This window comes from Notothenia rossii, assembly GCF_949606895.1.
Source record: "Notothenia rossii genome assembly, chromosome: 1".
Taxonomy (NCBI): domain Eukaryota; kingdom Metazoa; phylum Chordata; class Actinopteri; order Perciformes; family Nototheniidae; genus Notothenia; species Notothenia rossii.
The window spans coordinates 89,879,142-89,904,012 of record NC_136912.1 but is presented as its reverse complement, the minus strand read 5'-3'; the positions used below and the strand labels follow the sequence as shown (position 1 = coordinate 89,904,012).

At 41.5% G+C, this 24,871-nt stretch overlaps 2 protein-coding genes across 2 annotated transcripts; one reads left to right on the top strand and one right to left on the bottom strand.

The window, feature by feature from the left end:
- Nucleotides 1-3,980: 3,980 nt before the first annotated feature.
- Nucleotides 3,981-13,772, bottom strand: lpxn (leupaxin). Its single transcript, XM_079669692.1, has 9 exons — nucleotides 13,598-13,772; nucleotides 12,362-12,447; nucleotides 12,127-12,188; nucleotides 11,598-11,694; nucleotides 10,500-10,763; nucleotides 9,770-9,943; nucleotides 8,925-9,006; nucleotides 8,664-8,812; nucleotides 3,981-4,874 (listed from the first exon to the last, which is right to left on the bottom strand). Exons 1-9 carry the CDS (start codon nucleotides 13,608-13,610, stop codon nucleotides 4,608-4,610), a joined length of 1,194 nt encoding a protein of 397 aa, XP_079525818.1. The 5' UTR covers nucleotides 13,611-13,772; the 3' UTR covers nucleotides 3,981-4,607.
- Nucleotides 13,773-14,956: 1,184 nt separating this feature from the next.
- Nucleotides 14,957-24,774, top strand: scyl3 (SCY1-like, kinase-like 3). The gene is made up of 14 exons (XM_079669454.1): nucleotides 14,957-15,235; nucleotides 16,238-16,410; nucleotides 18,315-18,503; nucleotides 19,621-19,734; nucleotides 19,876-19,932; nucleotides 20,026-20,128; nucleotides 20,226-20,337; nucleotides 20,424-20,501; nucleotides 20,801-20,940; nucleotides 21,075-21,268; nucleotides 21,637-21,808; nucleotides 22,464-22,634; nucleotides 23,374-24,092; nucleotides 24,639-24,774. Exons 2-14 carry the CDS (start codon nucleotides 16,246-16,248, stop codon nucleotides 24,705-24,707), a joined length of 2,283 nt encoding a protein of 760 aa, XP_079525580.1. The 5' UTR covers nucleotides 14,957-15,235; nucleotides 16,238-16,245; the 3' UTR covers nucleotides 24,708-24,774.
- Nucleotides 24,775-24,871: the final 97 nt, after the last annotated feature.

Here is a 24,871-nt window from a genome sequence, read left to right as displayed (position 1 = left end):
TGAAAATAAATGCTTCAGAAAGAAACATTTTCAATATCAGGATGAACATAAACCTCCTCTATTATTTTGATAATGTGACATTTAAAAAACAATTCACATGCAAAATGATGTAGCCTATGTACTGTTTGGGCATACACTTCTTTCACTGCATCATATTTTTGTTTAATATCTTTCTAGATGCTAGACTTTGCAAAGCTTAAGAGTGTTCGGATTTAAGTCAATACATCTATTCATTTAGGTGATTTTTCCTCTGCGGTTTTAAGCTAATCTAAATTTAACCTAACATAGTTTACAGCTTCTTGATGTTACAAGGCAATACTTGCTGGTTATAAGACAGTGTTGGTAAATCTACTGAAGCTCAGCGCAAGTTCAACCAGGAAGACCTTCTTTACTCATGCATTTACTATTTCCATAGGCGCGTTCACACCGGAGTACTTTTCCCCGTACTTTTCCCGTTTAGTTCCGTTAGTACCCCTTATTTTGCGTTCACACCAAAAAGAGTACTTAGTGCCGGAAACTTTTACCCCCATTTTTAGTGCCTGCTAGAGAGGTGGTACTATCCTGGTACCACAAAAGTACCAATTTCTATTGGCTGGGCGAATTGCAAACCACGCCCTGTGAAACTCTGAAAAGTTTTGTATTTGCTGTCATTAGCATTATTAGCATTAGCCCCGTGCACCAACGGAGAGAGAATAACTTATGGCAAAAAAAAACAAACATGGGAGCGGTGGAGATGAGGAGGTGTCGGCGTTCTGGCGATTTACTCGGAAGGCTTCAGTAGAAGCTGCTGGGACTCTTCCCAGCAGCTTCTACTGAAGCCAGTCCCCAACTCCGGGGACTTCCGGCCGGGGACTTCGGGTGTCAGTATACGCCGTGAAGTTGTTTGCGGCCTGCCAGTAAACCCAAAGCAGAAGATAACGAAGTGACGTCAGCGGCTCATTTGTTTAATCTTCCCTCAGCGAACTTATTCCGGTGTGAACGCAATTGGTACTAAGTGCCGGGGCACTAAGTGCCGGGGTACTAAGTACGGCAAAGTACTTGGTGTGAAAGCGGCTCATGTTACTACTCTCTCTCCTCTCAATAAGTGATCGGGGGCGTCACTCCCCAGCTTAACCAATCACTTCGCTCTATTCTCACAAGCCTATCATAGCGCTCCGCTAAACCTCTTAAATCTGCTCTCCCCTCCGACAGCTGTCATTTCAGGTGACTCAGCGCAACCCTCCTCCACCCCTTTTCACCTCCTGTCCCTCTGAATCCAGGGTCAAGCCAAGCCACTCATCTTCAGACCGACCCCAACTATCCATTCACCACCACCAGTGTGTAGACCCCGGGGGATTTCATGATACTCCTGCACAACGGGGCTTAATCGACAAAACTCCACTACATTAATTTGTGTATTCCGGGCAATAAATATGTATTCTTACATCAAATCCATCTCTCCTGATTGAATTTATAATACCATGAAGTTGTGGCGGTGATTGGTGCATAAAGACATGTTTTCAATACTAGGATGAACATAATCACCCCTCAGTAACTTGGATAATGCGACATACAAATATGTAAGATGCCAAAATCTCTGATCAGACCCAAGTTGATGTTGTTCTAACATATGGTTCAAGCAAATCTCTAGGCATGTTTTAACACATTTAACATCACACTATGTCTTTGAGCTCAGGAGGAGTCTGGGAACCGGGCCATTAGATCATTAAACACTTACGATCTTGGATTTCTACTGAACGCGATATACACACAATCCTTCCATGATGCAAGGTCTGTATTTTGTGGAGGCTGCGAGAGGCCGCGCTGACGGTGATGACAGCATGATTAATGCCCGCCTCCGTTCCCACTCACACACTAACTTCACACAGAGAGTCAAAGTGGGTTGATGAAAAGCTGAAGAAAACGTCCTGCTGCGCCGACAGAAAGTAGACTGTGTTCATCTGGAGATAAGACGCTGTTTGATGAGATACAGTTTGACATCAGCATGAAGATTCAGTTTAGTTTTCTACTGAGGCTTGGCTAACTTCAAGGCTGTTTCTGTGATGATCAATGCTTTACAAAACCTGCTTTATAAGCCTATAATGTATACTTATAAAGTGGTTTAATGAGCTTTTCCAGACATTCCTCTCAATCAGCTTATTTACTACTACATGTTATGTTCTTCTATACCATACCTTTAAAGGTGACCTATTATGCAAAATGCACTTTTTCATGTCTTTTATACATAAACATGTGTCCCCTCTGTGGAAAGAGATTCTGAAAGTTTCAGGAAAAAATATTCGATTTTGGCCACCTTGTGATGTGATAACGTTTTTTTGGCTTGTGTGACCATTAGCCAATCACCAACCAAGGTAACCCCCACCCCCCCCACATTATCTCCTGAATCTCCTCCTAGAGCACCATTGTGTTCTTCTTAACAAAATCTCTCTCAGAGGGGCGTGGGGAGTGGTTATTTTCATCTAGAGTAACAGACAGAGAATCAGCACTTTTGAAACAGGGTTGAAACAGAGGGGATTATGGGTAATGCTGCAATGATCTGTTTAGTGTTTGGAGCCAAACACTTCAGAGACATGTTTTATATATATCTGAGACCTATAATATATTGATGAAAAACGGTATAATAGGGGACCTTTAATGATTGATTCCTGAGCTTCAAGTGGTTCCTGTTTTTAGTTTTGTGTTGAAATCAGTTGCAGATTTGTGGAATGTCCTGATTGTCATTTCATTTTTGACTTTTTTTAGCATCGTCTTTCATAGTTTGTCTGAGGGACATGCAGACATCAGAGGTTAAAAATGTATCCTGTGCAAAATCACATAAGACAAGCAAAAACAGGAGAATAAATGTAAAAAAGTTCTTATATTCTTAATGACTATACCTCTAACTCAATTCAATATGTAATACAATAGGTGGCAGAATAACCGCCCCCCCCCCCCCTTCAGAAAAGTTGGTATTTGTGCAAAACATTGATTTTATTATGATGTGATTCTGCAGACTTTTAAACAAACATATCATCCTAACTGTGCTGCAGATATCTTGCCCTGACTTGCATCCAAACTTTTCTTTGAGCTTTAATTAGTTAAAATAGGGCCAGACATGCAACGTGCGTCACCGAAAATAAATGTACTTTGTGGCTGATTCATCCTTCGACATTTAAATAAAATCACTGAAGAGATGCATTGATTTGAACTCCTTCTGAAACCACCTTTGTTCCCCTCACCACCTTCATTAATCTTCCATGCAGTCTATAAAGGAGCCTGTGTGGAGACTGAAGAGGTTGGTACATCAGAGTAAAAGGAAACTGGGGTTGGCACGACGGTTCGATGCCAGCCTCTGCCAATACAAGCTATCAGGCCACATAGTCCAAACCCTTGACAAACTGCTGCAGACTGCCAGAGCATCTCCTCACTGCCAAGGCTTATGGCAAACCTGAGCATCCCTTAATGGTTACCAAAGATTAAAAGGGCACGTCTGTGTTTTCCTTTCTCCATTTATACATTTTATGTGATCATGATATATGCAATCCTATAAAAAAATGTGTCAGCAACACACCTTATAGACCCATCCAAAGTTCACAAATGAAAAATGTTTTTATCATCGGAAATGGGTTTTCCCCCATGTTTTACAACATATCGTTAATTATGTTACAATGTGAGCATTTTGTCCTGGATATTTTTACATTATCTGTTCATAATATATGTCACATGTCATGTTAAAGACCCTTCCTTTGTAATTCATTGAAATGTCCTCCCCTGGCATTGAAGTACTGAAGAAATTAAACTTGTATTGCTCTATACAAATACACCCATTCTAATGTATGATATAGTTGCCTTATTTAATGTATCACTCATAGGGACATTTAAATCTCAACAATCACAGTGAGGCCTCTGATTGATTTCTGTTTTTCATGTCGTGCAGCTCACATGTTACGTTCCCTATTGGGCTAGGGGAACCAAAGGGAAATAACACGACCAGAGTGGAATTGGTATTAATTATAAGCGTTTATTTAAAAACAGCTGTAAACAAAATGGCAGGCAAGCAGCCTGAAACAAACAAAAGGGCCAAAAGGGCACCGGTTGACAAATAACCAAACAAAAGGAGGACTCTAAGAAAGGAGTCTAAAGACATACAGGGAAAATAAATACTAATATACTAAATAAAGAACGAAACAAAACCTCACTCTAAAAGTGGTACAACTAACACAAAGAATCTATACAAAAACACAGCTAAACTAAAAGCAACCGTCACCGAATCCTAAACTACTCTAAACACTAACTAAGCTACTCTCCACTCTAACTAACCTACTCTAGACACTACTAATCACACAAGTTTTAACCCCAGAACAAAGAGCAAGTAGCGAGAGGCATCTGTCCACATACAGAGCCTCCAGAATGATGGTTGTCCCCAAGCTTTGTAGTCATCTCCAACAGGTGTGCGCCGGCTGTGCGCTGCGATTGGAGTGCGTCGGGCCCGGCGTGCTCCAATCGTAATCTTCAGGGGCGGACCAGGAGATGGCAGCCAATGCCGGGAGGGCAACCGCACAGCTCATTTACATAGAACACACACAGCTGAAAACACTCAGACGACCAGGAAGGCAGCAGCCGTAACATCACACAAAGAGTTTGTCAAAGCAAGTCAAGCAGTATGGCTTCCCTTGCTGCTCCTTGAAGATGCCTTGGCTGAGCTGCCGCAGACAGAAGGCGCACACAAAGTGCTCGGGGTGGAACTTGCGCTCCAGAGCGGAGATGCAGCGGCCCGTGATGGGCTCCCCGCAGCTCCCGCACAGCGTGCCCTGTCGGGAGTGGAAGTGCTGCGAGCAGAGGGGGCGGCCGTCCAGCTCCATGAAGCAGCCGTCAGTGAAGGGCTTCAGACAGTCCTGGGTACAAGAGCAGAGGAGAGACGTTAGGAAGAGATGTGGAGGAGAAAGAGAGACAGATTATTTATTATAGTGTACAATCTGGATAATTAGCCCGTTAAAACGTCTCCCATGAACTCCTTTATTTACTTTAGGCACATAATGACATCACTATGTAAATCTAACGCTTCTATTGGCCAGCGCTTCAACACATTGTAGGTGATAGGCTAAGGGGTTGACACTTCACCACAGAGCCGGCCAGATAACCAATCAGAGCAGACTGGGCTCTGGTTTCAGACAGAGGGTGAAAAGAGGTGCTGCAGCACAGGCAGTATGACAAAAATAAAGAGCTTTTTGAACATTAAAGCAGGTAAACATGTCACAGTAGAGACACTACATTAAAATATAATCCTGAAAATTAGCATTATAGGGCCCCTAAAAAGGCAAGCACGGTGAGTGGAATGCTAAATGACCTTAGATTTGTTCTCAACGGCTGCAGATATAGCATTCCCAAGCTAGCCTGCTAAACATAAATTTAGAAAATCGAAGAACAAGGATGTCATTAAAATAATGATAATGTTATTTTTATAGCTTTGTGCGTTCACGGGCTGCTTCTTGGCCACAGGTATGATGAATAACTGCGTTTTCCTTGGTTGACTAATAAGGGAAGCTTTGAATGTAATTCATTTTGATTAGACCCAGCTCACAATTGTACAATCATGTAATTATAATGTCACTTCTACACATGTGAAGTTAATCTTCATGTGATGGATTAACTCCATCATAAGTGTCTGTCAGTCCTCTGTCATTTTTACAGTCTGATGAAATGAATGAAAAACAAATGAAGATACTTCTGATCCTAATCTACGGCATGCTTTGTAAAATGGTCATCAGTAATGTAAAGTACTGTACAGCTTCATGCTCTGCAAAATCACTGAAATGCATCTTCAATAATGAAGAGAAATTAAAACAGTGTTACAGATGTTTCTGTTCATAATCCATCAATGCTTACAGATATAATACTAGCATGTTAATGTTTAGCAGGTTACATTTATCCACGTAAATATGTAAAATTGTGATCATTACCACTGAACACACTTTACATCTGAGGCCGAAAGGAACATTATGAGTATTTAATGCAACAGCCATGGATCTAAAGAGGCTAAAAACTGTTATATGATTTAATGTGGCTGGTGTGTCTCCAGCTCATCCATTAGAGTCGTGGAAGGTACAACTTGTCTGGTCATTATTTACCCTAACTTACAACATAAACTAAACGTGTCTACAGGGGGGATGATGCCTCTGGTTTCTCTTGGCAGATAGTTTGACATGTCATAGCACTAAAAGCACAGGTGTAACTCTTCACATTAGCCTTGGCTATGTTCTATTTACACCTGAAAGCAAGCCATGAGAGAGAGCCAGAATGCACAACACCAGCTCTGGCACAGAAACGCCTGAATTAATCATTAATGACTTTAGTAACACCTGTTTTTAACAAATCCAAACGCAAATCCAATGTGAGAAATGTCAGTGTTTCTATAGCTGGGTGCAACTGAAGACATGTTTGATCATTTTAGAAAATGTTTATACATTTGAATAGAGTTGTTTGTCTCATATAACACACAACCTCTCTGATGTGCATAACACTGCCTGTAAATATAGAACTTTGTGAAATACACACTCGTGCAATATACCCTTGTGCAATTTACACTTTATTTTTGTTTTTGGAAACATTACCAGCTACTTCAATATTTTATATGGTCAATCTAAAAAAGAAAAAAATACTGCTACCTTTTTTTTTTTACCATGGTGTTTTTATCTGTAATTTTTTTTATTAATTGTGTTTTTATAATTAATAACGCGTGCCCACTTTTCTTTATGCAATATGTAAGTCCATCCGCATATAATGTTGCTGTTTTAATGCATTTATCATTTTATTCTGATCATTATAAATGGAGTTTGGATGACAACATCAATGCAGTCTGCAAAAAAAGCTTATCGGCGAGCACGAAGAAATGGAGCGAAGCCTGCGAGCTAGTTCAGGCAGTCAACTCGAGCACCAATGATACATTACCACGTGACGCACCTCGTCCCTCTCACAACCAACCAAACACATTCTCCTAAACATGCCGCTCTATTTAAGCTGCCAGGTCTTCCTGTCTCCGCCTCGCTATGCTGCTGCTGTGTTCACTTGCTATTGCTGCATTCATGTTCCTGCTGCTGTGTTTCACGTTGCTGCTGCTCGCCTGGCCCACCACCACCCCAGCTTCCACCCCAGCTTCCACCCCAGCTTCCACCCCAGCTTCCCCCCATCTTCCACCCCAGCTTCCTCCCCAGCTCCACCCCAGCTTCCACCCCAGCATCCACCCCAGCTTCCACCCCAGCATCCACCCCAGCTTCCACCCCAGCTCCACCCCAGCCTCCACCCCAGCTTCCTCCCCAGCATCCACCCCAGCTTCCACCCCAGCTTCCACCCCAGCTTCCACCCCAGCTTCCACCGCAGCTTCCACCCCAGCTTCCACCCCACCATCCACCGCAGCATCCATCCCAGCTTCCACCCCAGCTTCCACCCCAGCTTCCACCCCAGCTTCCACCCCAGCTTCCACCGCAGCTTCCACCCCAGCTTCCACCCCAGCTTCCACCCCAGCTTCCACCCCAGCATCCACCCCAGCTTCCACCCCAGCTTCCACCTGTAGGCTCGGGGGATAGTTATCTAATCATCACTCAATGTTCTTTGTAAATCTGTGGAGTGATGAGGCCCGAGCCTAGACGCCAAACTCAAACTATATGCTGCTTCTAATAAACATATTAAGAAACACGTGAGTTGTCTGACTGAACTTCCTATTTGGGTGGTTTTAAGGTAACAAATTGTATTTTATTCAAATCTCTCTACAGTTGTCAAGAGCCAGCTGTAGCACAGCATATTGAGAGTGTCCAAAACGACCAGAGGTGCTACGTTTTTAAACCACCTTGTTTATTTTCAGCTGGAGGTTAATTAAAAAAGACTTGGACACTTTTTTTGAGTGTCCACTTCATCCTATATATGGAGTGTTTGACCTCCTGACCTCTGGAGTTAGATGGAGGTTATCGAGGGTTAGGTGAAATCCTGACCTTACTGATAATGACTGCTCCGTGTAAAACAATGTTTAGTTTCTGTGCTGCTGGTGAGACACAGTAATAATTGGTTATGGTAGTCATCGTTGGATGTCTATGTCTGAATGTAATGTCGTTAATCTGAGTTGTATTTATGTCATTCTGATTGGTAAGCTTTAAGGGCAATACATTTCATGTTCAGGTTTACGGTCATTGTATTTTCAGTCATTGAATGATCTTCTTTAGGGGTCATAAAACATAAAGAGTTGCTACCTCATGTCAGATCGTCTCTGATGAGAGCGTTTTATGTTCAACAATTGCTCAAAGCTGCACGCTGAACCGTTTCCCACCAGATGCTGCACACAGAAGTAGGTTTGAGGAGAATGTAAGAGATACCCACACAAAGGAATATGGTTTCCTTGATTTATTTGCATCATTTCAACCGCAACGTATTCATCAGGCATACGGTTTGCATCAGCCTCGTGGTCAGAATGTTGCAAATAAAGCAACTGTGTGGGTATCTTTCTCATTTATTCCCAGGCGTGTGTGTGTGTGTGTGTGTGTGTGTGTGTGTGTGTGTGTGTGTGTGTGTGTGTGTGTGTGTGTGTGTGTGTGTGTGTGTGTGTGTGTGTGTGTGTGTGTGTGTGTGTGTGTGTGTGTGTGTGTGTGTGTGTGTGTGTGTGTGTGTGTGTGTGTGGTCTGAGGTAAGAGGCTCACTGCGCAGACGAAGCACTCTGGATGCCAGGTGCCATTGGCTGCAGTCAGGTAGTTTTCCCTCACTGATTCCCCACAGCCGGAGCACTTTGGAGCGAAGAGGTTGTAGAAGTCCTTGCAACAATACGGCTTCCCGTCCTTTTCTAGGAAACCTAGCGACAGGTACGAGGCACATGAGATTCATTCTGAGCAAACATGCCTGAAATGATTTCCAAATGTTTGCTGAAGTCGTGGTTTCCAGTGAGAAAGAAATGAACGTCTCACCGTCGGGTCCAAACAGGCCTCCGCAGTGTGTGCAGAAGAAGTGGTCGGGGTGCCAAGTCTGGTCCAGAGCTGTCAGGATGTTCTGGAGAAGCAGCCAGACGGATAAATATTACAGCTTTACTTCCTTTAAGGATTTGTAAGTCTCATCTCATCGGATGTGAGGGGAACACAACAAAGTGGATTGTGCACCACACGAAGCAAATTATTGGAGAAGCTGCATTAGTTTCTGATGAATGACTTTAGACTGCAGCTTAAGCCCGAAGGCTGAATCCCAATATGGTTTTATGTTTTAGTTATTTAGCTGACAAGTGGGATTTGTCTAGGAAAATTAACAACATGCTATTGTATGTCATCACCCAATCATAGAGAGATAATAAATTGATTTAGTACGACAGCACAAATAAGAATCAGAAAACAAAGGCATTAAATTGAATATTTTCTGAATATCTTACAAAAACACTTTTACAATGTTTATTTGTTTGTTGTTATATGTTTGTTTGTTTTTTCAATAACCAATGTATTTCTTTAAGAAAAAAAGAAATATATATATGTTAATAATTTAGTTTTTGGGTGAAGGGGTGGGATTAAATAAGTGTTTAATAATTATAAGTGATTAAAACTTCATCCCACCCGTTTTCGGATGTGTATTTAAGTAGATAATTTGTTTATACATCATTTAGAATGAGTAAAAGGTTTGTATATCAAATTTGACACTGCTTAATTTTGTATTGTATACTAATTCTCATGTTACATTTTTGTATTATTGTTTTACACATTCGAAATAAATCTAATCCAATCCAATCAAATGTCATGGTGAACAAAAACTGGATATGAAGCTTCCTCACCTTCACAATGGGCCCCTTGCAGTAGGCGCAGCGTGGGGAAAACAGCTGATGGTAATCTTTGTCGCAGTATGGCTGCCCCTCCCTCTCAAAGAAGCTTGTGGTGCTGAGCTCTGTGTTACACGCCACACACACAAAGTGCTCAGGGTGCCACACTTCACCCAGCGCCGTGATCATCTACACAAGGTAAATAAAATGAAGGAACACAAGCAAATACGGTTTTTTGAAATTAATTACTATTAAGAATTTGCATGTATAAGGATGACTGCACCCTTTATGTTAAAGCAGCCCTATAATGTTAATTGTTGTGTGTATGTTGTGCCTCTACTGTAACATGTGTACATGCTTTAATGTTCAAAAAGGTATTTATTTTTCTCATACTGCAGGACATATTCTCACCCTCTGTCTGAAACCAGAGCCCAGTCTGATCTGATTGGTTAGCTCAATGGATATTTTTTTGGGGGGGGATTTACAAGCACACACCCAAAGAACACACTTGTTTTCAATCTATTATGTATCTCTTTTATGCATGTTTTTTAGGAATCTGTTATTCCATTATTTTTATGTATTGTGTTCCTTTCTTTTGTCTTCTTAATGATCTTCACTTTGAATTGCCTCTGTGTCTGAAAAAAAAATCTTACCTTACCTTACTACTGGAAAGGGAAAATACCAAAAAGCAGAATGGGGCCTATTTTAATTAACAATACATAGATTTCAATGCTTATAATTGTACCTTTCCAACAATGTTCTTGTTGCAGGACGCACAGTGGCCCTTGGTTACGGTGCGCACGCCGATCTTCTCCAGGTCGGAGCTCAGTCCTCCGAGCAGCTCATCTATTGTGTCTGTCTTCCTGCTGGAGGTCGAAGCGTTAGCTTCTGACGCTGCTCTGCTGCTGCTGCTCTCCTTCTTCTTCTTCTCCTGCTGCCCAGATTCCGTTTTCTTTCTCACGGACAGTTTTTGTGTCAGAGGTGGTGGGGTCGTTGAAGACTCTGGATCCTGAAAGATGATACAAATTAGCACACACATCTATTATGTCTAGCATTTGATACATGTATTGTTTTGAAGTTATTGCTTATCAACCATAGAGTCACCATAAAGTGATCAACACTCCTATATTACATTTATATTACTTAAGGCAGTGCTGAGATTGGTACAATGCTGCCATCTGTTGTTAGAACTGGTTCACTTCACTCATGTTTCAGCATGTTATATGGAATATAAAAGAAACGGTTGCTTGAATTATTATTTAAAGGTCCCCTATTATACTGTTTTTCATCAATATATTATAGGTCTGATTCTCTGTCTGTTACTCTAGATGAAAATAAGGAGCCCCTCCCCACGCCCCTCTGAGAGATATTTGGTTAAAAAGAACACAATGGTTCTCTAGGAGGAGATTCAGGTGATAAGGTGTGTGTGTGTGTGTGTGTGTGTGTGTGTGTGTGTGTGTGTGTGTGTGTGTGTGTGTGTGTGTGTGTGTGTGGTGTGTGTGTGTGTGTGTGTGGGGGGGGGGGGGGGGGGGGTTACCTTGGTTGCTGAATGGCTAATGGTTACACAAGACAAAAAACTCGTTATGACATCATAAAGTGGCCAAAATCTGATCAGCTCATTTTCAGACAGGTTTTTATATAAATGGATCAGGACTAAAAGAGAGAGAATCTTTTTTCCTGAAACTTTCAGAATCTCTTTCCACAGAGGGGACACATGTTTATGTATGAAATATATGAAAAAGTGGATTTTGCATAGTAGGTGACCTTTAATGTGCCAAAAAAAGATGAATGATGACACATTTAACTCATTCTGGGATATGCTTTTTGCAGACGCTGCACTGACCTCTTGTCCCAGACCCAGCATGTCCTGCAGGATAGCATCCAGTTCTTTAGTGGGGGAGTCGGGGGTCGAGGAAGCAGCCACAGGAGTAGGCAGGTCACTGAAGCCCACATAGGAGCAAATAAGATTATTTATTAAATGTACCTGAAAGAACACCATATACCCCATGATTAATGTACACAATCCTTTTGAGGCAAAACTGTTTCGTAAAATAATTGTGGGGTGATATTTTACATTAATTTTAAGTTGGATTTAAGGGCAACAAATGATATTCACGTAATGAATTTCCACACAAAAGCAATGTTGAGGTTTTCACATGGGAAATCTGAGGCCATTTGTGAACTGTCTGGCGGGAGATATGTCAAAGATTGTGGTTGAAAAAATGTATTGCCTTCAAATTTAGTTTAAAGTAGACAGATAATTGTGTACATGTTAAGAGGCTTTAGACAAGTCGAAGAGAGACCTTGTAATTATAACACCTTTCAGTAATTTCCTGTTTCCTATTCAGAGTTTGCACCAGCCTTAGCTTCACCTGTAAACATTTGAGCAGACTTTTCCTTTTTTGGTTAATGATGAATTAACTGCAGCTGGCACCTGTGGACAAACAACCAAAAGACACCGTAAATCAGTGATTAAAGTACAAATATTACAAATGATCATAGAGTACAGTTGATTGAGATTAAATGACAGGTTTGACTACAACCAAGAAAGGTGATAATTATAGTTATTATACAGTGTAGTTTGTATTGGTGTGGTTTTTTCTTCACCTCTGCAGCAGCTGTGTCTTTGCTCCTGTTCTCACTGACACTCTGCAGACCCCCTGGGTTCAGAGCCAGCTCCTCCAGCAGCAAATCTGTGGCAGGGTACAGGCCATAAATATTCCAAACATAAATTCATAGCATCCTTAAGAATACTTTAACGGTATTCACCCACTAAAACACATGAATTGAGCTTTCTGGTTAACTACTAACTAAAACGACGTGAATAATTAGTCTGGGGTGAAATATTTCCTGTGAAGAAAGAACCGCTTATTGATGTACAGATAAAGGTGCTGGTGGATATTCTTGCGGTTGCTTCATGCAAGTCAGCTTCCTCAGGAAGTGATGCACAAAGTGTTGCAGAAGTGAAACTTCGATTATGTTGCAATACGCTGGTAGAAAAATATAACCCCAAATCAACTCTCCTTCACACAGCGTTAACCCACACATTAAAGTTAAAAGTGGGAAGATATGTGTGGCGAAGTACACAACACAGCAGTTTAAAAAAAGGTATTAAAGTTGATCTTTTAGTACAATTGTCTTTAACATTTCTTCCACCTGTGTCTCCACAAAATATGCACATCGTCAAATCTATTTTCAGATGAAAGACTTTTCAAAACGTGTGTGTTTTTAAAATCAGTAAAGCCCACTGTTTTCGTTGATTTAGTTTTGTAAACGTTATCTCTCAATAACACTCTTTTTGAGATAGTCCTTGCAAGAAATAGCATCATATTTCAAGATTCAAAGGCTTTATTGTCATATGCACAGTAGCTACAGTGTAGAAATGGCAATTCAAATTGTAATACCCAAGCTCCTCCAACATTGCAACATAGTTACATAAAACAATACAACTATTAAATCAAAGTAGTGCAAGAAGAAATTGTAGAATCGTTTAAAGTAAGATGCAGATTATGTTGCAAGACCAATGTGTATATTTAAACATTTAACAATAAATCTCATGATGGTTATTACAAACCATTGTGAAAAACAGAACCAAGACACAGAGTTATTCAAATGACAATCTGGACTACTTTTATAAAGTACAGTATATTGTGTACTTTGTTCTTCGTAGCCCCAGAACACATCCTGTTAAGCACTTTCATCTTATTGTATGTTCAATTATTTATTTCCCTTCTCTCTTCATCAATGTTTTAGAATGATACTAATGTATGTATATCTAATCATCTGTGTTCGGATCATTTTGTGGATGATCAGTTGCGTTAAAGATGAATGACAGTTCCTTACCGAGCTCGTCCATGTCGTCTGCTGCTCTCACTTCTTCAGAGTGAACGTGTGTGTATTTGTGCTGCTGGTAAGTTACTACGGTAACTGTCTCAGAATCTCATCGGGTAAAAACCATCACTTCCTCTGACTAAAATGTATTTTGTGTCTTACTGAAGTGAGACCTATCTTGATCAGTATCAGATGTTGCCGTTTCCTTGAAAAGAGGAAATCAAGAAACATTTCTGAAATTGAGATTTTTTTTTACGTGTTTAAGTCTTATTCAACCATTACATTCATTGATTGTGTTTTTTGTATAATATTTATATTAATGTGTATGACCGTATAAACATATGGGGATGATCTCCACTAAGTAAGTAATGAAAGGCATCTGTATATATATATTATTTGTTTTAACACAAAGGCATTTAAAAGTTGTTACATGAACCTAGAATAAAAACAAAATGCAGTAAGTAAAAATATAGTAACATAAAAATAGACAAAAAGTAGAAATAAAATATATGGTGCTCTCTCAGTACAGTGCATATTCTATTACTCAACTGATATTAATTAAGTATTTATTATACAATTTGTTCAACAACTTTATGTGTATGAGATTTTAACATTTCCGGTAGCTTTAATAGCTTATATTATAATGTAACTTACAGTCTTCCGTTATAGGATCTGGCTATACAAAGAACCATTTAACAATAAATGTAGCACAACCCCATTTACCATTACAAACAATTATAAATCATACTTAAAGCAGAATAATAATTTAATAAAAGGTCCCCTCCAATCACATCATGAAGTTCATGGCTCCATGGAAGAATTGACATCTGTAACTTCATATTTGTTCATACCTCATATTGTTTTTGTCTCTACGTTGCCCTTTATTTGTGTAATTGTGTATTTTCTTAAGGCAGATTCTAACCCATTTGGCCTAGTTTTAATCTGCTACATAAATAAACTGACTTGTCATTCCACATAGCTTGTTTGTATTCCAGTATTCATAATGAACTTCCTGATTGTGTGATACTGGTGGTGACCCCAACAACAAGTTCACAAAACAGACCACAGACTCATCTTTGAGATTTATTCTGACTATTTCCATTTCAGTCACTATCCACGCGTATCTCACACCACTTTGGTTGCAACCATTAGCTTTTAGCGGAGGGGGATTTGGTACAGTTCTGTTTTTATTTTAAAAGGTAGAATTAAACTGGCTATTATGATATTGAATTCCTTAGTGATATGAGTCTTTCATATACCGAACATATGTTTCCAAATACGCCTTAGTGACTAGTTTCTAAAATATTTTAAAGTCACCTCGTCCCCTGCTCCATGGTTTCCTCCTATACCGGAAGAGTCCGTGTTTACAGCTTCTCTCCACGTTAGCACCGTTGGTTCGTCCAGAAGTAAAACAGCAACGTATTTTGCGTTTTTCCTTGCGAACAGTTCGATAATTTTGTCAAATCGCTTGCTTAATTGTGCGCTAAGCCTCCATTAGCATGATTGTTTGCAGGCGGAAGGGTTACAGACACGCATAGCGATGACGAGCTGGCTAACGTAGCTCTGAGGTTAGCCAGCTAGTCAACTGACAACATTAGCTAACTATTTTTCTCCTACCTACAGAGGAACATACAGATAAACAGCAACCAGGTGAGGTCACTTTATAATAAGCATTTATATTTGCAATGTTTAACGACTTACAACCTTGTAGTGTCACATGTGGCGTTGGGCTGGAGCAGTGGTGTGAAGTAACTAAGGATATTTACTATTAAAGTCAAATTTGCTTATGTGTACTTCTACCCTACTACAATTCAGAGGTAAATTATGTACATAGATTTTGATGAATTAAAGGAAATATAATCAACACTTAATAAGACTTTAGTTACCTGGAGTAAATCCACAAGCTACCCTGCAGTATACAGAGTCATTGAAACTAGCTGCACCTTTACCAGCTTTGATAACATTTTAATGATCAATAATTATAAAACATATCATATATATTATTCTGAAATGGGCCAATCTGCATAATGAGAACTTTTACTTTTGGTACTTTAAAGATATTTTGATGCTGATACTGTTCTACTTTTACTTAATGGTCACCTATTGTGCCAAATCCACCTTTTGTATCAACATGTGTCCCCTCTGTGGAAAGAGATTCTGAAAGTTTCAGGAAAAAAGATTTGCTCACTTTTTGTCCTGATCCATTTATATAAAAACCTGCCTGAAAATGACCTGATCTGATTTTGGCCCCTTTATAACGATTTTTTTGGCTTATCGCCTGAATCTCCTCCTACCTAGAGCACCAAATATCTCTCAGAGTGGCGTGGGGAGGGGCTCCTTGTTTTCATCTAAAGTAACAGACAGAGAATCAGCACTTTGGAAACAGGGCTGAAACAGAGGGGATTATGGGTAATGCTGCAATGGTCTGTTTGGTGTTTGGAGCCGAACACTTCAGAGACATGTTTTGTTTATATCTGAGACCTATACTATATTGATGAAAAACAAATAACCCTTTGAATACAGAGCTTTTACCTGTAACAGAGTATTCCTACACTCTGGTAGTTCTACTTTTACTCAAGTATATGATCTGACTACGTCTTCCACCTCTTGAGTGTTTAACGTCCCTCTGTCCCCCCCCCCTCTGACCTCCAGGTCTGGCGATGGGTGCGGAGAGCAGCGCGGCGCGGGGCTGCGTCCTGGAGGAGCCGCTGCTGACCCTCCCCTCCGGACTCACCATGTACTCTGCCATGCTCCAGGATGGGAAGCCTGCTTCCGTGTTTGTTTACAAACGTGGCAATGAGGACAAAGTCAACAAAGTGGCTAAGGTAGTTATCCTGGAGCCTCATCCTGGTACGCCGTCACACTGCTGGGGCTGCACTACAACAGTATACTAAGAGTAGATTCAAGATGCAAAGGTTTGATTGTCATATGCACATAAGCTACAGTGTAGAAATGGCAATGAAATTCTTCTGACCTGAGCTCCTCCAACAATGCAACATATATAATAAAATACCAAATAACAAATACTGCAAGAAGTCTATATACATGTAAATAGAATATGATATGTACAATAACAGAATATGAGGCGTGTGGCGCAGTGGATAGAGCCTTGGTGTTGGGATCAGATGGTCACAGGTTCAAACCCCACTGCAGTCAGCATGTCGTTGTGTCCCTGAGACACTTCACCCCAAATTGCTCCTGTGGGGATCGTCCACAGTATTGAGTATGTAAGTCGCTTTGGATAAAAGCGTCTAACATGTAATGTAATATGAAATTAAATAATGTACATTAAGACAGATAATAAGTAGATTGCAAGTACTTTAATATAGTTATTTTTAGGGATGCACCGATCGATCGGCCGCTGATCGATATCGGCCGATACTCACTCTCTGCCGATCGATCGGTGCTCTCTAAAAATGCCGATCGCATTACGTAAAATGATTACGTAAAATACGTGACACTTTTCTCTGTGCGCGGCAAAAGAAGCTCGCCAAAATGGCTTCACCAGTCTGGCAGTATTTTAAGGTGTCTGAAAAAGACAGTAAAATAGCGGTATGCAACGTGTGTGAAGCAGAAATCCTGCAGCTCCACCCGCTGTGACGGACAGGTGAGCAACACACACTAAGAGTTAGACCTAACACACTTAGCTATTTGATCTACCTCTGGAACTAGCTAAACTAGTTATACATATATTTATTCTTCACTGTCGGGTCACTCATTTCTGGATCAGTGAGCTGCATGAGATACTGACAGGCTGTCAGGAGGGAGGGAGAGAGAGCGCTTCATTTCCCCCGTGTTATTATCCAAAGTTAATGTAAACTTGAATAATGTACTTCATTTGAATGTAATAATTATGTTGGTGGTTGTTTGTGGAAGCGCCAGTGAATGAGCCCCATTAACTGAGTTTTAAATATCACTTTAAATGGAAGATCCTCATAGGCCCCGCCCACTCGATCGGATCGGCGATCGGTATTGGCCGATACTGATTCTGGCGATCGATCGGCCCCAAAATTGGCGATCGGAGCATCCCTAGTTATTTTCGTTGGTAATTAGTGCCCAGTGCACGGCCACAATTGCATTTTAAGATTTACAATACATCTAAATTGACTAAATACCTTGTAAGCAAGCATTGTTTTAGTGTTTAATTTCAAACCTGATTACATTTCAGCGAAGGGATTTCAGTTCATTATCTACCCAAGATCTTCCTTTATGTCACTTATTGATTAAAAAGATAACATAACATTTCGACAACACCTTAGGTAAAGATGCAAAAACGAAACATCAAAGTATGGTTCAGAACTTCTACCACCTTGCTGTTTTCAAGTGCAGGTCTCACAGGAAAACCTTGAATAATTGGACTTGTGCATCTTACACTATTGCAATCTACCATCCACTACAAAGATTATCATTGTTTATTGGACTGGTGAGTGAAGCAGACCTAGCAGCCGCCTGCGAACGTAACCAGGATTTGGATATAGCTGATTTCAAAACTGATTGCTAACATTCTGTTCACTCAAGAAACACATGCATTATCATGACAGACATTTTCCATGAAACAATTGTCACCAAATGAATCATTTGCCAGCACTGCAGTCGTTCTTATTTTAATTGCTAAGTAGTGGTTTGTGCTCTCAGGCGGCCTAATCACTTCCTACTCTTGGATTTTCCCTTCAGCTGCATGACTCTCACTTTTTACAGGAAGAAACTAAATACTTTTCATTTCCTGCAGCACTTGAAGACCTTGAGGCACCCGTGTCTGCTGCGCTTCCTGTCGTGCTCGGTGCAGGACGGGGGGGGCATCCACCTGGTGACGGAGCGGGTGCAGCCGCTGGAGCTGCTGCTGGACAGCCTGTCGCCGGAGGAGGTCTGCGCCGGCATCTACGACCTCCTGCAGGCGCTGGTGTTTCTGCACGAGAGGGTGAGCCAACGGAAGCGTTTTTAAAGTATCGCCTGCACAGTTCAAGATTCAAGGCTTTGCTTCTCATTTATAGCTACACTGTAGTCATGACGATCTTAGGTCACAGGCTCCTCCAACAGTGCAACACAATAAAATAGTGCAAGTAAATCAAATCAAATAGAATATAATAGAAATAGTGCAGAATAGTCTATATACAAGTACCGTAATTTTCGGACTATAAGCCGCGCCTTTTTCCCCATTTTTCGACGCTGCGGTTTATATAACGGTGCGGCTAATCTATGGATCTTTACAGCTAACGGCCACCAGGGGACCTCCTAAATCTATGGATTTTACAGGTTACAGTCCACCACCTTTAACTCTATGGGCTCTATGGCCGCTCCGCGCCCCCCACCTTTAAGCGGCGGGCTCCAGCAGGAAAAGCTGGAGGCCGGAAAAGAGTGAGACAGGTAGCGCGCAAAAGTAAAAGTGGAACCGAGAGTGGTACGAGAGACAGAACGAGAGCAAGACAGACAGACATTACGAGAGCGAGACAGTTTGTCCCCGTACCACTGGTTGAAAACCGCTGCTGTAGATCACTGCCGGTACGTGCGCTGGGAGCGCACCGTTTAAGTTTGAAAGTTGAAAAGTGTGTGTGTCTGAAACGCTATGTGATACAGTACAGTTTACACAGCACATGTTCTGTAGCTATTATTGCACTAAATGCTAACACTTGAATACGTTATGCAAATATGCAACTTGTTTGTTGAAATGTTAATAAATGGGAGCTTCCTCAAACAGCCCTCTCTTTCCCGACAATCCCCTCTGTGCACGAAACCTTACATATGGTAATTAAACATTAAAACACCTGCGGCTTATCGTCCAGTGCGGCTTATATATGTACACATCATTCAATTTAGCTGCTGCGGCTTATATTCAGGTGCGCCTTATAGTCCAAAAATTACGGTAATTGGAATATTGATATGTATAAGTTTCAAACAGATGAATGTTATGGATGTTCTCGATGCATGGGATAAATACATGTTAGGGTTCCCTTGCGTCTCGGAAAACAATCCAACCACATTCCAGTAATTACAAATAAATTCAAAGTAGTTCCAAAGTAGTTTTTCTCGACCCGCAGGGCAAGTCGAGCCACAACAACGTCTGCATTTCATCTGTGTTCGTCAGTGAGGACGGTCACTGGACACTGGGCATGATGGAGACTGTCTGCAAGTTCTCTGAAGCAACACCTGAGGTAAGACACCGAATAAAGAGACAGAGTTTATTCAAGATGCATCTGTTGTGTTTATATATATATATATATATATATTTGTTTTGCTTCAAGAAGGTCAGATTTGTGAGTGACTATCATTTGAATTTTTTTTCTTCTTCTCAGTTTCTCTCGAGCATTCAGAATGTGAGAGAGGCCAGCTGGGTTCCTCCAGAAGAGAAGGTATGCGATTTAAACTATATGGATCTAAAAATGGAAGAACCGTCCACTTTTTTTTGTTTGTTTACAAGTTCTCATGAAGCATGTTGTCTCCAGGTTGAGGGCTTCAAAATGATGCCGGATAAAAACGCTCACTCTCGAGACTGTTACTCTTTTGGAATGATGTTGGAGACCCTCGTCTCTCTCCTGAATGGCTATGGTGAGCAGAGAGAGAAGGTCATAATGTAGCTTGTTGCCCCTTTAGCTCAGTATGCTCTAACAACACGTTAACCCTTCTCTTCCCTCGCTTGTTTCAGTGTCCCAGGAGCTGTCTGACAGTCTGAAGCAGACCCTACAGGTGGGCCTGCTGAACTCTGACCCCTTGTCTCGACCCCCACTCAGCTCCCTGCTGACTCATGACTTTTTCAGGTTAGTGTGGTTATGTTTGCTTTTGCTTTACCTTCACTACCTCCTCAGAAATAATTGTTCTCAAACACCTTTTCTTCTCTGAATAGGAATGACTTCCTGGACGTGAGGAACTTCCTGAAGAGCCTGACCTTGAAGACGGAAGAGGAGAAGAACGAGTTCTTTAAGTGAGGATCTGGTGTTGGTTTACTCACATCCTTTTCAGTGTGCTATTTGGTAATGAGTGCTTTGTGTTCATGCAGACAGAGTACCAGTATGTCATTTTGTTTTCCAAGCCAGCCCACTCAACTGTGTGTCTTCTAGTTAGTTATATATTGGTAAATTGGATATGCTAGGTTAATACAATTGGAAAGTTAAAATACTGTTTCTTATACGTCCCCTCATTTAAATAATGTATCATTTAAACTATGCTCTTTTAACCCGAGGACACCTTTAACATCCTCACTGTGTGTTGTTTCCTCCTCAGGTTTCTTCTCGACCGGGTCCAGAGTCTGTCTGAGGAACTGATAGCTACACGTCTTGTCCCCAAACTCCTCAACTCTCTAGTTTTTGCTGAACCCGTGGCTGTGAAAAGCTTCCTGCCTCATCTGCTAAAGCCAAAGAAGGGTAAGATGGGCTTTTAATGAAACACTTAGCTACTGCTAACAATACTTTAGTTCCCTACCGAGGAGAAAGAATCATTCTGTCAGGCAAAATGATTTATGTGCTAATGCTCTTTCTACGTTTCCTCTGTGCCACAGACTCCAGTGGCGGCGGTGGACACGATGACGAATGCCTGCTCTCTGTGCCCCTGTACCGTAAACATGTGGTTCCTCAGCTGCTCAAGCTCTTCAAGGTCAATGAGGAACACGTCCGGGTCGTGTTGCTGGCTCACATCCACATCTACGCCGAGTTCTTCTGCCAGGATGAGCTCAAAACCCACATCCTACCTCAGGTACAGTGCTGACATGGAACCACAATCTGTAACCTTGATATCAGTGAGCAGCACTGAGCTACATTTAAAGGAATCATTTGACACTTTGGGAAATGCTTGTGTGCTTTTTTTGTAATACCACTCTCGTGTGTTAGCATTACTTCAGAGTTGAACTAGGAAGAGCTTAGCTTAGCATACAAACTGAAGCAGGTGGAAAAGCAAGCCTGGGCTGTTTTAAATTAAGTGTTAAACTATTACTTCAATAATTACATATTGGTTAAGATGTTTAAGAAAAGACTAAGAATGTCAGCAGGTTTTACATTTGAGGTTGCACAAAAATATCATTTTGCAATCCTCTCATAGTTTAACTTTTGTGTCGCTTGTTGCAGGTTTTGTTAGGAATGAGGGACACCAATGACTCGCTGGTTGCCATGACGCTGCAGAGTCTGGCGGTGTTGGTGCCGTTGCTCGGAGCTCAAGTGGTGGTCGGCGGAGAGAGGACGAAGGTCTTTAAACGCACCACACCCAACTTCACCAGGTCCACAGAGGTCACCCCTGAGAGTGAGTCAATTTGTTTTAGTAGAGAGCATATGACTGGATACATGAGATTTGGGTTATACTTCTTGGGTTGTGTTGAAGTTGTTTAAGGGATGCTCTGATATAGTTTGACTTTATTTCATCAAGAATCAGCTCAGTTGGTGTGTTCACACTGCAGGCCTGCCAGAAATATTTCTTCAAGAATTCAAGTCAACAATGTGAGAGTAACACGTACAATGATAATTTTATGGTTTAAGTGTTCCTTTAAGAACACTTTGCCGTATCAAACAACAAAACCATATTAGGTTTGTGAGAGAAAGCACGTTTATACATAATGAAACAATTAATGTGGCCTTTTTTGAGTCGGATGGAAGATTTGTGTTCATTTGAGCTGAAGCTTATATAGATTCAAATACACAGTATTGTAGCAAATAAAAATATTTAATGAATTGTAAAACCATCAGTTAACCAGTACAGAGAGAGTCCAACTGAAATACTTGTTTGACTATAGGAGAAACTCGTGCAGGAGTTCTTTAGAAAGGTGTCGCTGCTTTTGTCCGTCACACACTGAAGGAACAGGTTTTTCTGGAATGAACCAGTCTGGATTTGTATAATCAAATATCACTGGTGAAATAAACATTTGCTTAACATTTAATCTTCCTCTCCCTGTATTCCTCAGCCTCTCCTGTCCATATATTCGGAGGCTTCCACCCTCAGCTGGCCCAGCCTTCAAAAGTCTTGAATCTGTTCCCCAGGCCAACAGGGACTGAAGGCCCGGTGCTCGGGCACATCGGTAACTTAAAGGCTTGTGTGGAGACTCCAAGAAGTTACCCTCTGCCTCCCAAATCAGGTAAATGAATACATTAAGAGGACATTATGCTCATTCCCGGTTCTTATTTGTATTTTGTGTCTCTAATGTGACATGTTTCTATGCTATTTAAAGGGAACCTATCATACAAAATGCAATTTTTGATTTATTTTATACATAAATATGTGTCCCCGGTGTGTCGGGGAACTCACGAAATGTCAGAAAACAATATCTTCCCTCTTTTCCTCCGTAACCAAATCTCTAAAAACGGGGGAACAACGGAGCTGATCCAGATTTGCGTCCGATATGATGTAATATCTGAAATGTGGACCCACGGCCCAATCAGAAACGTTGCCCGACTGTTTTGGACGTAATATGGTCTTTGTTTACATTAGCATCGCTAACACTCAGAGCTAACCTGTACTGGAGAGAGCATGTGGAAATAAAAAAAGGAACTCGCCTTGTGGTATAACCGGCAAGAGAAAAAGCATTTGAGCTCCAAACTCTTTCAGAAATAATCCTTGATGTGGTTTGGAACATGATGGTGTTTAATCACGGCAGCATAACTGAACCTGCCGTTCTCCAACAGGCCTGAAATAGAGGGATATGAGGGACGTCTAAAATGCATGATCTGTTTGGTATTTTGATCAAAACAGACATGTTTTCTATATGTTTTGATATATCTGAGAGACCCATCATATATGCCTAAAGATAGCATGAGAGCAGATCTTTAAATCATCCGTTTCCTGTTCTGAATCTTTTTCTCTTCGCTGTGCTCCAGACGTCAGCAGACAGATGTCTCTACCTTTGAACGGCTTTCATCAGGAAGCCGAGGTGGAGTCCTTCAGCCCGGAGAAGGCTGTCAGACTGAGAGAAGGTCCAGTGGAGGACTGGCCCAACTGGAGCGACCCTGAGGAGAGTGAGGGCAGGGGGGGGCAGTCGGTCCAGATCCACATCCAGGCCTCTGAGAGAGAGGATCCCGTCAGCAGCAGACTGCCGCTCTCAGCCGCGGAGCAGGAGCCGTGGGATGACTTTGAGGACACTGAAGCCACCTCAGATCTGTCCCCCACAGCTCCTTTATCAGTCACCCTAACACCACCCAGAGGGGGCCCTACCACACCTGTACTACACTCTCCTGAAACACTGATCGTGGCTCAATCCAAACCCTTCAAACTGACCGCAGCCCAGCGACCGTCCACACAGAGCAAGACCTCCTTGGACGAAGGCTGGGCTCAAGAGGAGACAGACTTGGAGTTATCACACCAGCCGAAGCATCGAGCGCCAAAGAAGAGCCGTGGGGGGGGGGGTCTGGGGGAGGAGTTCACCATTAAAGTGAAGAAAAAGGAGCAGCCTGACCCGGAGCTGGACCTGTTTGCAGACATGGTGCCGGACATCCAGCTGTCCTCTGCTGCCTCTCCAGAAATCACCTCATTTCTGCAGGACTCGATCATCGACACGGTCACACTCACTGCCAAGTTCGCTGTTGCCGACCTGACGGAGGTGAGTGTGTGTGATGTTTTTTGTTGTTGTTGATTGATCAGATTTCTAAAGAATGACATAAAAAAGGCTGAATGGCTGGTTTTTTATATTTTTTTTATATATCTGAGACCTATGCTATTGGCTAAAAATAGCATGATAGGTGACTTTTAAAAACCACATCATAAACACATCTATATGTTGCACATTAGAGTATACAGGTCTGTATACTGTGTTTTAATTTGTTTAGTTGCTGGCCCTTAGTTAATTAAAAATACAATTCAAGTGTTATGTTGTTAGACTACACTTTGTTACTGTGTTTTAAAAGGTGCTTCGTACAAATGTTTTGCAACCCATATTTGTGAAACTAGACTGAAGGCAGCTTGATGTGTAAAAAGCTCAACAGTAATGACATATAAACAAATGCAGCGAACCATGAACTGATAATGGAATATATAATTGTGTACTCTGCTATCTGTGTCCTGGTAATGATTGCATAGCCAATGACGCATTAGAGCTTTCCCGTCATTTACCTGCCTTTCAATGATTGTTCTCCTTTTTCTCTCTCAGACGGAAGCAGAAGGCTGGGGAGACGGAGAGGACGACGATGACCTGAACTGGGAGGAGAGCGTCTGGTGAGGACGCTTCCTGTCGTCTGGAGCAAAGACTTGACCACTTTAAAACTCTAATCTTGAAAGCTGCTCCAGTTCTTTTTGAACAGCATGATGCAGTCACGGCTGAGACTCTTTATAGCCCATCCTGTTGGGTCCTGGACGTTCATCATCAGTCTGTTCATTCAGATA

What these genes read in the sequence shown, in the direction of transcription:
- lpxn (XM_079669692.1), bottom strand. An exon ending in TGCTGGGTCTGGGACAAGAG is followed by an intron (nt 10,764 to 11,597) that starts GTCAGTGCAGCG and finishes ATCATCTTTCAG; the next exon opens with GATCCAGAGTCTTCAACGAC. An exon ending in GCAAGGGGCCCATTGTGAAG is followed by an intron (nt 9,007 to 9,769) that starts GTGAGGAAGCTT and finishes CTGCTTCTCCAG; the next exon opens with AACATCCTGACAGCTCTGGA.
- scyl3 (XM_079669454.1), top strand. Translation starts at nt 16,246, where the DNA reads ATGGGTGCGGAGAGCAGCGCGGCGCGGGGCTGCGTCCTGGAGGAGCCG. An exon ending in CTCTCTCCTGAATGGCTATG is followed by an intron (nt 20,129 to 20,225) that starts GTGAGCAGAGAG and finishes CGCTTGTTTCAG; the next exon opens with TGTCCCAGGAGCTGTCTGAC. An exon ending in CTGTTGCCGACCTGACGGAG is followed by an intron (nt 24,093 to 24,638) that starts GTGAGTGTGTGT and finishes TTTCTCTCTCAG; the next exon opens with ACGGAAGCAGAAGGCTGGGG.